Genomic DNA, 14935 nt, shown 5'->3' with positions numbered 1-14935 from the left:
CAGCATCTCTAACCGGAAAGGACCCAAATTACCCTGTGACTTTGTTCCACCGCTATTTCTCACACTGTATAATAATGGAGAACCTGTGACCAGTATCGGGAACCCGTTCTCCCCGGTCATACCACACAGATTTGTGAGTGTGAGCACCAGGCAACGCCATCATTCCTCCGCCAGGTCTACCTCCGTGCTGCCATTCTGTTTACGGCCTGTCACACCATCGCACAATCACTCCCACACTGCTTATTCATCATGTATGTTGTGATCACACACCAACAAATACCCGGCGGCCTCCAGAACATCGGCGGCCTTTGAAGTCCCACATTCCGTCCCGAAGCAAAACAGAAATGGGCAAAGTTAATCCAACAGTGGCATTTGTAGCTCCATGGGACAAATTACTAGAATACAAAGGATTAAGGCCTTCACACCTTCACCCTAAATGAGTCTGACATGGTAATTAGTGCAATTGGGAATCAAGGTTGATGGATAGGAGGGAAGCACATTTTCCTTTCAGTTTGACATGGTTTCTCATGATCTGGGAATCCGACCATTTCCCGAATATCCCAGTATAATAAGTCTGTTCTGACCAACACAAATGTACAAAAGCAGTAAAAATAAGCAGGCCGACCCTTTAATAACATTTTTTGTGACTAATTATTAAAGGGAAGGTTATGCCCTGTGAGGTCTCAATCTGATATACACAAATTAGTAGGAGGGTGAAGCTGGATGTGCTTGTTACACAACATATTCCTAACAACCAGCCTGCCACCTATGGCTGTCCATGTGCTGATACTGCAGGAGAGCTCATTCCTCAACACTTGCCACCTCCACTCATAAGAAATTCCTGAGAAATTAGGAATTTTAATGAATAGTTACATAAGGCGTTAAATGCACTGGGTGTTAGGCTATGTGCACACGTTGCGGTTTTTGCTGCGGATCCGCAGCGGTTTTCCATGCAGTGTACAGTACAATGTTAACCTATGGAAAACAAAAACCGCTGTGCACATGCTGCGGAAAAAAACGCGCGGAAACGCTGCGATTTATTTTCCGCAGCATGTCAATTCTTTGTGCGGAATCCGCAGCGGTTTGGCACCTGCTCCATATTAAAAATCCACAGGTGTCTAAAACCGCAGTGGAAACCGCACAAAAACTGTGATAAATCCGCAGTACGTTTTGCACTGCGGATTTAATCAAATCCGCTGCAGAGAAATCCACAACGGAATCCGCAGCGTGTGCACATGGCCTAACCGAGCACTTGAGGAACCACTGCCTTCTAAAGCTGTTTCTCCACACTGCTCCAGCCACTTTAGCCTGATTGCTCAATGTCGGATTTCCTTGTCTTGTGTCTGACGTCACACAGACAGCAAGATATCAAGCTAAAGAGGATGGTGTTAGGCAGGGAAACAACCTCAGGAGGCAGTGGCTCCTTAAGTGATCTGTTACACCAAGAGCATTTAAGGTCTTATTTGCACATGAATGAAAATGCCAAGTACTCGGGAATGCAGCAACAGATAAAATATGTAAAAGGTGTCAATGGTTTTATGTCAAAGGGGCCAAACTGGTAGGGGGGCAGGCTTGGGCATTTGCCCTAGGCAGAGACAGCTGAGGGATGTCCATTGGGCTGCCTCATGCAGCCATCTGAGGTATATCCCAGGGTCAGCATATTGCCACCCCCTTGGAGTTGGGATTTGGCCATTTTACAAGCAGTTTGTTCAACTGAGAGTCGGCTCAGAGAAAGCAGCGCGTGGGACAGTGCGGAGGACAATATATAGAGAAGGACAGTGTGAGGAGGGGACACCGTATTGAGACTAGGTAGTGTGGGGAAACAGTAGGCAGTGTTGAGAGACAGTGTGTAGGCACGGTATGGAGGGTCAGTGGCTGTATGGGGGGCACGGTATAGAGAATGTGCAGTATGGGGGTGAGGGCAAAGTATGGGGCAAAGAATAGAGAAGGGGCAATGTGAAAAAGGCGCCCTTGTATGGAAAGTGGTCAGTGTGGGGGTAGGGCACTTATGATCGGCACAGCGTGGAAGTTATAGCTAATAGGGACGGACAGTTTGTAAGTTACATTTCATATTTTATAGGAAAGGACAGGAAGAACAGCGAGGGGCAATAGTTTTTTCAGAAACCGTGAAGGGCTGATAATTTTATTCAAGAACACTATAATGACACCTATTTTTGTGCAGAGGGCATAATACTACTTATTTTTAATGACACAGTGTTGGGATGTGCTGGAGAAGACTAGGAAATAGGAAGTCTGCGAAAACGAGCTGTCATCATGGTGTCTGGACATGATCTAGACATAGGAATGAAAAGAATGCCAATCACAGATGTCACCTACAAGGGACCTGGGTTTAAATGTTTATCTGTTATAATGACCGGGTCTCAACAGTACTGTGGTTCCTCTATGGTAGCAGTCTGATGATGGCCATTAACAACAATTCCCAGTATCTCCTCACCATTGTTAAGGACATACTGGAAGTTGCAGGCTCATGCAATGCAAATATATAAGTGACTGACCAGACATTACAAGTGATCACTGTACTAAGCTTGGTAATGTATTCATATACTGATGATGGTTCTGTAATTATGGTGGGTTTTAGTGCTGCATTCATGTACTGATGATGGTTCTGGTGCTGAACTCCTGTACTGATGGTGGTACTGGTGCTGTATTTCTATTTTCTGCTATTAAGTGAAAGCAGAGGGCCACAAAAGTATATTGATGTTAAAGCATTCTTCTAGACTGCAGCTGTAGCTCCATAAAATTGGAAAGTCACAGTCCAAAAAGTCTCCATGTACCTCCAGCCTCACCTATATATGTTTGTTCTTTATATGATTATTCCCAGCTTGTGTGTTCAGCAGCACACTGCTGCACAACCTTTCACTTCCTTGTTTCTGGGTGAGGCAAGCACTCCTCTGAGTGACAGTTGTAGTTCCATAGATTTGTTCTACTGCTGGAGTTTCTGGTACTGTGACACATTAACAGTTTGGCTGTGCTTGTTCTGAAATCGACATTGTTTTCACTATATATTTATATAGAGATAACAGGGCTTGGCTCAGGGAAAGGAGAACTGCTCTGGAAACTACTGTGGTTGAGTTACAGGATTGCGAATTGCAGGACTGATAACCGGTCAGGAGATGAGCAATGGGCTGTATAAAGGTTCCTGGTATCTCAGGAGTTAACTCTTATCCTGAAATGTAACTACTGTGCACATGCACACTTGGCTATGGTGGTCACGATATAAGATAAAAGCTCACATAGCATGAGAATGAAGGCAGGTATAAAAAGCAAGTCAATTACAAACTTGCTTATTGAGAATATCTCTAGAAAATTAAAGTGGGTTTCTGCTCTCTATTAACATATAATGAATGAGATAACAGGGATATGTTGATTGGTGGGTAGGACATCTTGATTTCCAGTCTGACAGAGCTCATCTCAGCTGTAATGCTACAGTAGGGACTGATATCAGTGGTTCATATGTTTATTTCTTATTAGCCACACTACCACCAGTAAACTTCAGAAAACAAGCCACAAACCCAGTTAAATCCAGTTGTAACTCATTTGATTGCATCCTCAAAGTGCCAACAAACACCAGATGGATTGTACAGTCACCAGCAGCAGATTCTAAAGGTACCTTCACACTGAGCAACTTTCCAACGAGAACGACAGCGATCCGTGACGTTGCAGCGTCCTGGATAGCGATCTCGTTGTGTTTGACACGCAGCAGCGTACTGGATCCCGCTGTGATATCGCTGGTCGGAGCTAGAAGTCCAGAACTTTATTTGGTCGTCAGGTTGGCGTGATTCGTCATGTTTGACAGCAAAAGCAATGATGCCAGCAATGTTTTTCCATGGAGCGAACAACCAGCGAGAACGATAAGTACGTCACTGGATCGCTCCTGCATCGTTCTGCTGTTGCCGTGTTTGACGTCTCCTAGCGACCTTAACAGCGACGCTGCAGCGATCGGATCGTTGTCTATATCGCTGCAGCGTCGCTAAATGTGACGGTACCTTAAGTGCTTTCACTATCTGGCTCCTTGGATCTGTACAGTTCTGAGAAATGCACATGTTGATGTTTTTCACTAACTTTGATTGCAAATTATTTTTAGAACCCTACTCGTGTGGGATCTCCATTTTTTCTTGTTATATGTGGTAGACCTCAGCTGGAAATAGTCCCCGTTGCCCAAAGCACCAAACTGCACGCTAGGCTAAAGATTCTGTAATGGGAAACCCCCTTGTTGGAGCAAATTCCCCTCTCACTCCACTATCCTTTGAGCCCGGATGTGAAAATGGCTAGTGAATTTCAAAAGTGAAATGTTTGCTTTTTTGCACTTTTAGATGTAACTGCAGCCAAAGTGTTGTTTAGTTATTACTTCTAAATATTTCCCGCTAACACGAATTCTTGGATATTCCTGAATATCTGCAGATATAGTTGTTTTTTTTTTTTAAGTGAACTGATTAGCTTTTTATTCATTTATTAATTTACAATTTGATTATTTTGTACATAATGTGACAACCACATAGAGAGAAGTGACTTGGTCACTGTCCCAGTGGTCAAGTGTGGTACATGCAAGGTCAAAGACTGGCTATAGGGGTCACGTGAATGACCTACTAGCTGAATGAACAGCCAGACCCACCAGAAAATCCGCATTGTGATGGTGCAAGATCAAATTGGAAAGTGGTGCTTATTTCATTATTTTATCACATTTACGGCCCGTAAATCTTGGGCAAATCTCAAGTCCTCACATGTCCGCTATAGAAAATACTTGCCTAGCCTATAAATTACCAATTTTGGGGCAACCTTTTTAGGACTCTATATTGTGCCACTCCAAATATTCCTCATTTAATTGTAGAAATCCAATAGGAACTTGTGCTATATGAAAATAATTACGGTAAACTACTTTGAATGCATTTGCTTTATGCCGATATTTTAATCATTGACAAATCTTTACATACCGCGAGCTAAAAGAAAAAAAAAAATTGTATTTAACCACATTTTATAAAAGTAATTTTTCACATTGGCAAAGCTTATTTTAAATTTGCTAACAGATATAATCCTTATCAAAGGGACTATCAGCAGATTTTTGCTATTTAATCTGAGAGCAGCATGATGTAAAGGCAGAGAGCATGATTCCAAGGATATGTCACTTATTAGGCTGCGTGCTGTAGTTTCAATACAATCAAGTGTTTTATCAGCAGAAGATTATGAATGCCTGACTAGGTCTCACGTGCAGTACAGTCCGGATAACCTGTGTAACCACACGCCCAACACTGACTGACAGCTTGCTGACAATTCACAGTGTCCACAGGAAGCTACCAATCAGGGGTGTGGCCGGAGTTATACACATTGCAGTAGGTCTTACCTCTACTACATCCAGATCAGACAAAACAGAGATTCTATCAAAATAGCACAAAGCAGCCCAGTAAGTGACACATTGCTAAAATCAAGCACTCTGTCTCTACATTATGCTGCTACCAGATTACATAGCAAAAACCGTCTGACGTTAGCCAAGGCAAACAGGATCATGGGGTTAATTAAAAGAGGTCTGGATACACATGATGAGAGCATTATACTGCCTCTGTACAAATCCCTAGTTAGACCGCACATGGAGTACTGTGTCCAGTTTTGGGCACCGGTGCTCAGGAAGGATATAATGGAACTAGAGAGAGTACAAAGGAGGGCAACAAAATTAATAAAGGGGATGGGAGAACTACAATACCCAGATAGATTAGCGAAATTAGGATTATTTAGTCTAGAAAAAAACACAACTGAGGGGCGATCTAATAACCATGTATAAGTATATAAGGGGACAATACAAATATCTCGCTGAGGATCTGTTTATACCAAGGAAGGTGACGGGCACAAGGGGGCATTCTTTGCGTCTGGAGGAAAGAAGGTTTTTCCACCAACATAGAAGAGGATTCTTTACTGTTAGGGCAGTGAGAATCTGGAATTGCTTGCCTGAGGAGGTGGTGATGGCGAACTCAGTCGAGGGGTTCAAGAGAGGCCTGGATGTCTTCCTGGAGCAGAACAATATTGTATCATACAATTATTAGGTTCTGTAGAAGGACGTAGATCTGGGAATTTATTATGATGGAATATAGGCTGAACTGGATAAACAAATGTCTTTTTCGGCCTTACTAACTATGTTACATTCCCTTTAAGATTTTTTTTTTTTTTTTTTTTTTTTTTAGGTGAAAGAGAAAAGACTTCTCTATTTGCAATAACCAAATTGAGCTCTGTATTCCAGAAGACTGTGTAGAACAATAGAAATCAATCTGAGATGCAGCACGATATAGGGGCAGAGATCCTGATTCCAGGAATGTGTCACTTACACAACCACTTGCTGTAGCTTCAATACCATCAGTGCTTCATCAGCTGGAATCATCAATGCAGGACTAGGTCTTCCATACCAGATAGTCCAGCTAGCCAACACCACTGATTGGCAGCTTGCTGGCAATGTATAGCGTGCACAGGAGGATGCCAATCAGAGAGTTTGGCAGGTTATACAGGGCTCAGCACTCCAAGCTCTGCTACATTTAAAGCAGAGAAATCAGGGATTTTATTAGAATTACACCAAGCAATCCTATGACACATCACTGGAATCAGGGTCTCTGGTCCAACATCCTGCTGTTTTCAGATTCCATAGCAGAACCCAGCTGACAAGATTCACTATAAAAAAAAGATATTGTAAGAAACCAAGGGCTCAACACATTATTGCATGTGTGTCTTTTTTGCCTTACTTTTGCGTTTTTTCGCTTTTTCCTTATCCAAATGCTCCTTGTTTACAGCCTATTTTATATATGCTCACTTTTTAAACATTCATCATTGTGGGCATAGTTTACAGTCTCTAGTTGTTTTCGGATGACTGATCAATTGTGTTTTTTTTTTTTGTTTATTTTTTTTTTAAAAAGTTACAAAATTTCTCCCCCCTGAAGTTATGTTCATGTACGCCTAAAATTTTTGTTCAAATTGTGCGACATTTAATGGAGTATGTTACAGTTTGTTCTAAAAAGTCTCTAAAAAGGTCTGTGACCGAAATAAAGATTTTGCACAAATTCATGAATCGTGCGTGCATTCGGAAGATTTTGGCGCAACACACATCAATGAATATCTGAATACAGAAACAGAAAAGTGACTAAACAGCGCAGAACACGCACTTCTCTAGGTGTCCGGTAGACAATTTTGCCTATTGAGGTTCTTTGGGCTTCGGTCACTGTTACCCAAGGTTTCCCAGAGTCCCACATGGGTAGGAGCTGGTCCACCTTGGTAGGCATTTCAGTGGCCCCTTCACTTTCAATTTCATTATTAATCATCAGAAGATTAAACAGGTTATCAGCATTCGCCAAACACAAGATTATTTAGGTCTATAATGAAATCTCTTATGAGCAGCGGATACTCACCAACCCATTGGAGGGGATATTTGTCCAACCCCTCCTGGGCGAATGGGGTAAAATGCTGGAATATCTGGCGTTTGGGAAGGTCTGTGCGCACCTATAGAATAAAAAGCAAATATTAACCTACCACAGTGAAGGATTAGATATATAAAGCATCCTTACAAACTGGAGTCACATCAAGTTAGCCAAACAATCAACTTTTGTGTGATGGATTGCACCAAATGCATGGTGGAAAGGTATCAGAAATACGAAAAGCATCCAAGATTAGGCCTCTCAGGTCGGAAGATTTGTGATGTGCTTCTGCAGCACAATCTGCGGGTTACATATGGATTGCATTGCGGATCGGGCTGTGGATTCAAAAACAGATTTCAACCCTATGAAAAGACGTGAATTCTGCAGAGAAGATCTGGGACTCAGTGTGGAGTGTGTGTTTCTACAATCCTCCCCATGTAATGGGCCAGATATGCATGGACTCCATACTCTAAACGCGCCATCTGGCCACGTCTGGACCCGATGTTTTCATACTTCGTCAGTCCGCCCAATACGGCTTGTTATGTCTGCTTACCTTCTTCTCTTTTCCGGTTACAACTACTTGTTCGTATATATGACCACAACCACCTTCCAACGTATGGGCAAACACCTCTGAGCGTATGTGAAATCCCGGGGCACACCAAATACATAGCTGTTGCAGTAACACGGTTTCCTGTTTCATACAGTTTTTTCTAAGGATGACTGGTTGCTCTGTATTATGGTACAATGCACTTTCCATTTTCATCACCACATGAACACTTAGCTCGTCGCCCGCTGACAAAATCTACTTCCTATCTTCAACCCTTGCACGGCTCATTATGAGTCGTTACTGGCTCATGACCTGTACTGGTGCAAGACCATAAACTACAGCCATGTCGACACCAACCAGACGGGTCACACCACATCACACAAGCCACCTCTTCCAAAAGAAATGCAATAACACAGAATATTTACTCCACGCTTACTATAAAGGGCTTGTCCACTCCTTTTATATTATTTACCTCACCATAGGTCATCATTATCAGATCGTGGGGGTGCAAAATCAGCGGTCTCCAGTGCTGGCGGCTGGATATCACCTCTTGGTAAGTCGCACACCACAGCTCTGATAACTTTATAGAAAGCGCGGCAGGATGATGAACATCCGCCAATATTCTAATAAATAGGAGATGATCTGCAGTACCCGGCTGTGGCCACTACACAGCAGACGAGGCTGTACTGCTCACCCCCGCAACTGCTAACATCCGGCGGCTGCCGCCACTGGAGACAGCTGATCAGTGTGGGTGCCCAGTGGCGCACCCTCACAACCTGACATGGATCGGTCATCAATATAAAAGGAGTGGGCAATCCCTTTCATTAATCATTACAGTATTTGCCATTTGTAGCAGGAAGGGGTCCTGTGCAAAGAGGATACATATATTCTCTGTTGATAAAAGATGATTAGTTGTCCAATTCCAGGGTCCACATATTGAGGGACTCTAGCTTTTTGCAGGCCTTCATAGCTAGTGATAAATGTAAACATAATCTAAACCTGCCAATTTCAGGGTAGTGTTTAAACTTGTAATGAGCATGGGGGCCGTATCCACCCCTTACAAATGACGTCAGGAGAAGTAAGAATAGGGCAGCTGAAATTTCAATGTCAGATCATTTTATTTTTAGAACAACCAAGGGACTGACAGAGGAGGATGGCAGCGGCTTTTTCTCCTCTGCCCATTAAATACATGGGATGATGGGTGAGTATGTGTGCGAGTGGGAGAGTGTCCGGCTGACATCCTTCTCATGGCATGGCCTGTTCTGGTGTCCATTGGTCCGCCCACCTCTCCAGGAACCTCTGGGATCATCTCTGTCCACTCCCTACAAGTATATAGATCACTGCAAGGAGTCAGGACTGCACATTACTAATGCACCGCACAGAGAGAGGAGAGCTCATCACCCAAATGATTCAGAAGGATCTAGGTAGGCTTGAACAATGTGCAGTAACTAATAGAATGGTATTTAACAGGGAGAAATGCAAGATTCTACATCTGAGCAAGAAAAACGAAAATTACATCTATAGAATGGGAAGAACAGAACTAAGCAACAGCATGTGTGAAAAAAGACTTGGGTATACTAATAGATCACAGACTGAAAAATCAACAGTGTGCTGCTGCAGCAAACAAGGCAAACCCACTTCTAGGATGTATTAAGAGAAGCATAGAGTCTAGATCACGTGAAGTAATTATCCCCCTTTACTACTCCTTGGTCATGCGTCATCTGGAATACTGTGTGCAGTTCTGGGCACCACGTTTTAGAAAAAGACATTGAAAAACTGGAGCAAGTTCAGAGAAGAGCTACCAGGATGGTAAGTGGACTACAAAGTATGCTCTACGAGGAACGGTTAAAGGATCTGGGAATGTTTAGCTTGCAAAAAAAGAAGGCAAAGAGGAGACTTAATAGCTGTCTACAAATATCTGAAGGGACGTCACAGTGTAGAGGGATCATCATTATTCTCATTTGCACATGGAAACACGAGAAGCAATGGAATGAAACTGAAAGGTAGAAGATACTTCGAAAAAACTTTTTGACAGTTAGGGTGATCAATGAGTGGAACAGGCTGCCATGAGAGGTGGCGAGTTCTCCTTTAAGGCCGGCGTCACACTACTGTAAAATACAGGCAAGTGCTATGCGAGAAAACATCGCATAGCACTCGACCCAGTGTTAGTCTATGGTGCAGCTCACACCAGCGTTTATTTTCTCAGCCGTACTCGGCGTGCCATTAAAATAGCAGCATACTGCGATTGGCACCGAAACTTGGCAGACACTTGCCAATGCAAGCCAATGTGTAGGAGAAAAAAATAAATAAAATCGTACAGCACTTGGACCATGCGAGTGCTGTCCAATTTTTGCGCACCGATGTCATTTGAAAAGCCAGGAATTCATCTGCTTTATACAGTAAAATCACTAATATATATATATATGCAGTGACCAATGTGACAGCCAGGGGCTGCGTCTGTGCTTGGTTGTGTAACTGTGGCGATGAGACAAAGTCCGGCAGGATTATAAATGGCCAGTATGTGTGTCGCAGAGGAAGACACTCTGCGTTGTCAGTCTAAAGTTATGTTGTGTTCTGGAACCTGTAGTCCTTCAAATAATGGTGTAGTTCTAATGGGAGACTGGCAGGGCTAGTTATGAGAGATGGGAGGGTCAAACTAGCCACACACACCCAAACTCCCACCCAGGGGAGTGGTTACAGGTATGTAATGTGGTTCATGTGGGTTCCTGTGTGTGGATCTGAATGATCCAAGTGCAGGGCCCTGGAAGCCTGTGTCGGAAGTCCTGGGGAATAGGATTCCTGAATAGCACATGGTTGGGTTTTGGCACGGAGTGGACAGTCAGTGTTGGAGTCTCCTGGCAGTGGAGATGTCCTGGAAGCACTGACAGACCATCGACCTGGACAGTCCGTGTGGAGGACTTGGGACTGACGTGGAGTCATCCTGTGGAGCAGGAGCTCCTGAGAGGTAACCCCTGGTATGGGGAAAAGAACTGTGCACAAACATACAACAGTTGTGGAACTGTGCAGTCAAATGGTCGCTGGAGAGTTACAGGCGTGTCTACTGAGTGCTTTGTAAAAGCACATGTGTTAAAGCAACAGACTATGTGTAAGCTGGTGATGTACAACCTGACTTACGGTGCGGTTTATGAAAATTAATAAACCGTATGGATTGATTTGTGTCAGATATAGATATATATATAGGGGCGGCACGGTGGCGCAGTGGTTAGCACTGCAGCCTTGCAGCGCTGGAGTCCTGGGTTCAAACCCCACCAAGGACAACATCTGCAAAGAGTTTGTATGTTCTCTCCGTGTTTGCGTGGGTTTCCTCCGGGCACTCCGGTTTCCTCCCACATTCCAAAGACATTCTGATAGGGAATTTAGATTGTGAGCCCCATCGGGGACAGTGATGATAATGTGTGCAAAAATGTAAAGCGCTGCGGAATATGTTAGCGCTATATAAAAAAAATAAATAAATAAATAAAAATAAAAAAAAGATTATATATAATATATATATATAATTTTATATATAATACAGTCATGGCCAAAAGTATTGACACCCCTGCAATTCTGTCAGATAATACTCATTTCCTTCCTGAAAATGATTGCAATCACAAATTCTTTTGTGTTTTTTCATTTAAGACAAATTAAATGAAGATAATAAACCAAAGAGAATGAAGCAAAAAGCAAAACATTGATCATTTCACACAAAACTCCAAAAATGGGCTAGACAAAAGTACTGGCACCCTCAACCTAATACTTGGTTGCATAGCCTTTAGCCAAAATAACTGCGACCAACCACTTCCGGTAACCATCAATGAGTTTCTTACAAAGCTCTGCTGGAATTTTAGACCATTCTTCTTTGGCAAACTGCTCCAGGTCCCTGATATTTGAAGGGTGCCTTCTCCAAACTGCCATTTTTAGATCTCTCCACAGGTGTTCTATGGGATTCAGGTCTGGACTCATTGCTGGCCACCTTAGAAGTCTCCAGTGCTTTCTCTCAAACCATTTTCTAGTGCTTTTTGAAGTGTGTTTTGGGTCATTGTCCTGCTGGAAGACCCATGACCTCTGAGGGAGACCCAGCTTTCTCACACTGGGCCCTACATTATGCTGCAAAATTTGTTGGTAGTCTTCAGACTTCATAATGCCATGCACACGGTCAAGCAGACCAGTGCCAGAGGCAGCAAAGCAACCCCAAAACATCAGGGAACCTCCGCCATGTTTGACTGTAGGGACCGTGTAATTTTCTTAGAATGCCTCTTTTTTTCTCCTGTAAACTCTATGTTGATGCCTTTGCCCAAAAAGCTCTACTTTTGTCTCATCTGACCAGAGAACATTCTTCTAAAACGTTTTAGGCTTTTTCAGGTAAGTTTTGGCAAACTCCAGCCTGGCTTTTTTATGTCTCGGGGTAAGAAGTGGGGTCTTCCTGGGTCTCCTACCATACAGTCCCTTTTCATTCAGATGCTGACGGATAGTACAGGTTGACACTGTTGTACCCTCGGACTGCAGGGCAGCTTGAACTTGTTTGCTTGTTAGTCGAGGTTCTTTACCCAACATCCGCACAATCTTGCGTTGAAATCTCTTGTCAATTTCTCTTTTCCGTCCACATCTAGGGAGGTTAGCCACAGTGCCATGGGCTTTAAACTTCTTGATGACACTGCGCACGGTAGACACAGGAACATTCAGGTCTTTGGAGATGGACTTGTAGCCTTGAGATTGCTCATGCTTCTTCACAATTTGGTTTCTCAAGTCCTCAGACAGTTCTTTGGTCTTCTTTCTTTTCTCCATGCTCAATGTGGTACACACAAGGACACAGGACAGAGGTTGAGTCAACTTTAATCCATGTCAACTGGCTGCAAGTGTGATTTAGTTATTGCCAACACCTGTTAGGTGCCACAGGTAAGTTACAGGTGCTGATAATTACACAAATTAGAGAAGCATCACATCATTTTTCGAACAGTGCCAATACTTTTGTCCACCCCCTTTATTATGTTTGGTGTGGAATTATATCCAAATTTGGCTTTAGGACAATTCGTTTTGTGTTTTTTCATTTAAGACAAAGTAAATGAAGATAATACCAAAGAATTTGTGTTTGCAATCATTTTCAGGAATATATATATATATATATATATATATATATATATATATATATATATATATATATATATATATATATATATATATATATATATATATATATATATATATATATATATATATACAGGAACAGCATCTAATACTACCTCAATAGTGTGCAAAGCTTTCCCAACCAGCAGTCCAAATGGCCTCCAGTAATAGTATCAAAAAAAGAAAAGCAGCACAAAAAATAGAAAAAGTGGACTTTATTGCCTGAGCATTTTTGAGATATATATATATATATATATCTATGAATTAGACCAGCACAGAGAAAGAAGTCCGGGTGCAGAGCCCCTCAGGCAAATACTAAACCTCAATTTAAAAAAAGAAAAGGATGGAGGCAGCACGCCGTTTGTAGTGGAAAAGAGCTTAATCAGCCCAGAAAGCGACGTTTCAGTCCCAACAGGAACCTTTCTCAAGGTTGGGAAAGGTTCCTGTTGGGACCAAAACGTCGCTTTCTGGGCTGATTAAATAAGCTCTTTTTCACTACAAACGGTGTGCTGCCTCCATCTTTTCTTTATATCTACTATATAATTGTCTAAGGGTTACTTCCATCTTTGTCCTTCGGTCTTTCTGTCTGTCACGGATATTCATTGGTCGCGGCCTCTGTCTGTCATAAAATCCAAGTCGCTGATTGGTCTCGCCAGCTACCTGTCATGGCTGCCATGAACAATCAGCGACGGCGACAGTCCGATAAGTCCCTCCCTACTCCCCTGCAGTCGGCACCCGCTCCATACTCCCCGCAGTCACCGCTCACACAGGGTTAATGCCAGCGGTAATGAACCGCGTTATACCGCGAGTAACTCACTCAGTTACCGCCGCTATTAACCCTGTGTGACTACGTTTTTACTATTGATGCTGCCTATGCAGCGTCAATAGTAAAAACATCTAATGTTAAAAATAAAAAAATTAAAAAATCATTATATACTCACCTTCCGGCGCCTTTCCCGCTCCTGGCTACGGTCCGGTGACCGCTCCATGCAAGCGGCAGGTTTCGGTGGTATGGGAGAAGGACCTGCCATGATGTCATGGTCATGTGACCACGACGTCATCACAGGCCCTGCGCGACAAGGACCTGTCATGACGTCACGGTCATGTGATCGAACTACAACTGGCCCTCGGAAGGTGAGTATATCTTTTTTGGTTTGTTTTTTAAACCTGTGACATACATGGATGGGCAATATACTACGTCGCTGTGCAATATACTAAGTGGCTCTGTGCTGTATACTACGTGACTGGGCAATATACTACGTGGCTGGGCAATATACTACGTGGCTCTGTGCTGTATACTACGTTGCTGTGCAATATACTACATGGCTCTGTGCTGTATACTACGTGACTGGGCAATATACTACATAGCTGGGCAATATACTACATGGCTGGGCAATATACTACGTGGCTGGGCAATATACTACATAGCTGGGCAATATACTACATAGCTGGGCAATATACTACATAGCTGGGCAATATACTACGTGGCTGGGCAATATACTACGTGACTCTGCTGTATACTAAGTCACTGGGCAACATAGTATATTGCCCAGCTATGTAGTAAGTGGCACTATGCTGTATACTACGTCATTCGGCAATATACTATGTGGACATGCATACTGTAGAATACCCGATGCATTAGAATCGGGCCACCATCTAGTGTGTATGTATGTATGTATGTATGTATGTATGTATGTATGTATGTATGTATATGTATATATGTGTATGTATATATATATATATATATATATATATATATATATATATATATATATATATATATATATATATATATATATATATATATATATATATATATATATATATATATATATATATATATATATATATATATATA

General features: G+C 42.5%; 1 protein-coding gene across 13 annotated transcripts in view; it reads right to left on the bottom strand.

The window, feature by feature from the left end:
• The window catches only part of TCF7 (transcription factor 7), a 229028-nt gene that overhangs the window by 102246 nt on the left and 111847 nt on the right, over window positions 1-14935 (bottom strand). For all 13 annotated transcript variants that reach the window (XM_069763838.1, XM_069763837.1, XM_069763834.1 and 10 more), the window contains exon 5: window positions 7401-7491. In XM_069763838.1, the coding sequence (XP_069619939.1) occupies window positions 7401-7491 (91 nt within the window). The remainder of the gene's footprint in view (window positions 1-7400; window positions 7492-14935) is intronic.

Source organism: Ranitomeya imitator, chromosome 4, assembly GCF_032444005.1.
Source record: "Ranitomeya imitator isolate aRanImi1 chromosome 4, aRanImi1.pri, whole genome shotgun sequence".
NCBI lineage: Eukaryota > Metazoa > Chordata > Amphibia > Anura > Dendrobatidae > Ranitomeya > Ranitomeya imitator.
The sequence above is the reverse complement of the archived record's forward strand: the minus strand, read 5'-3'. Positions and strand labels throughout refer to the sequence as shown.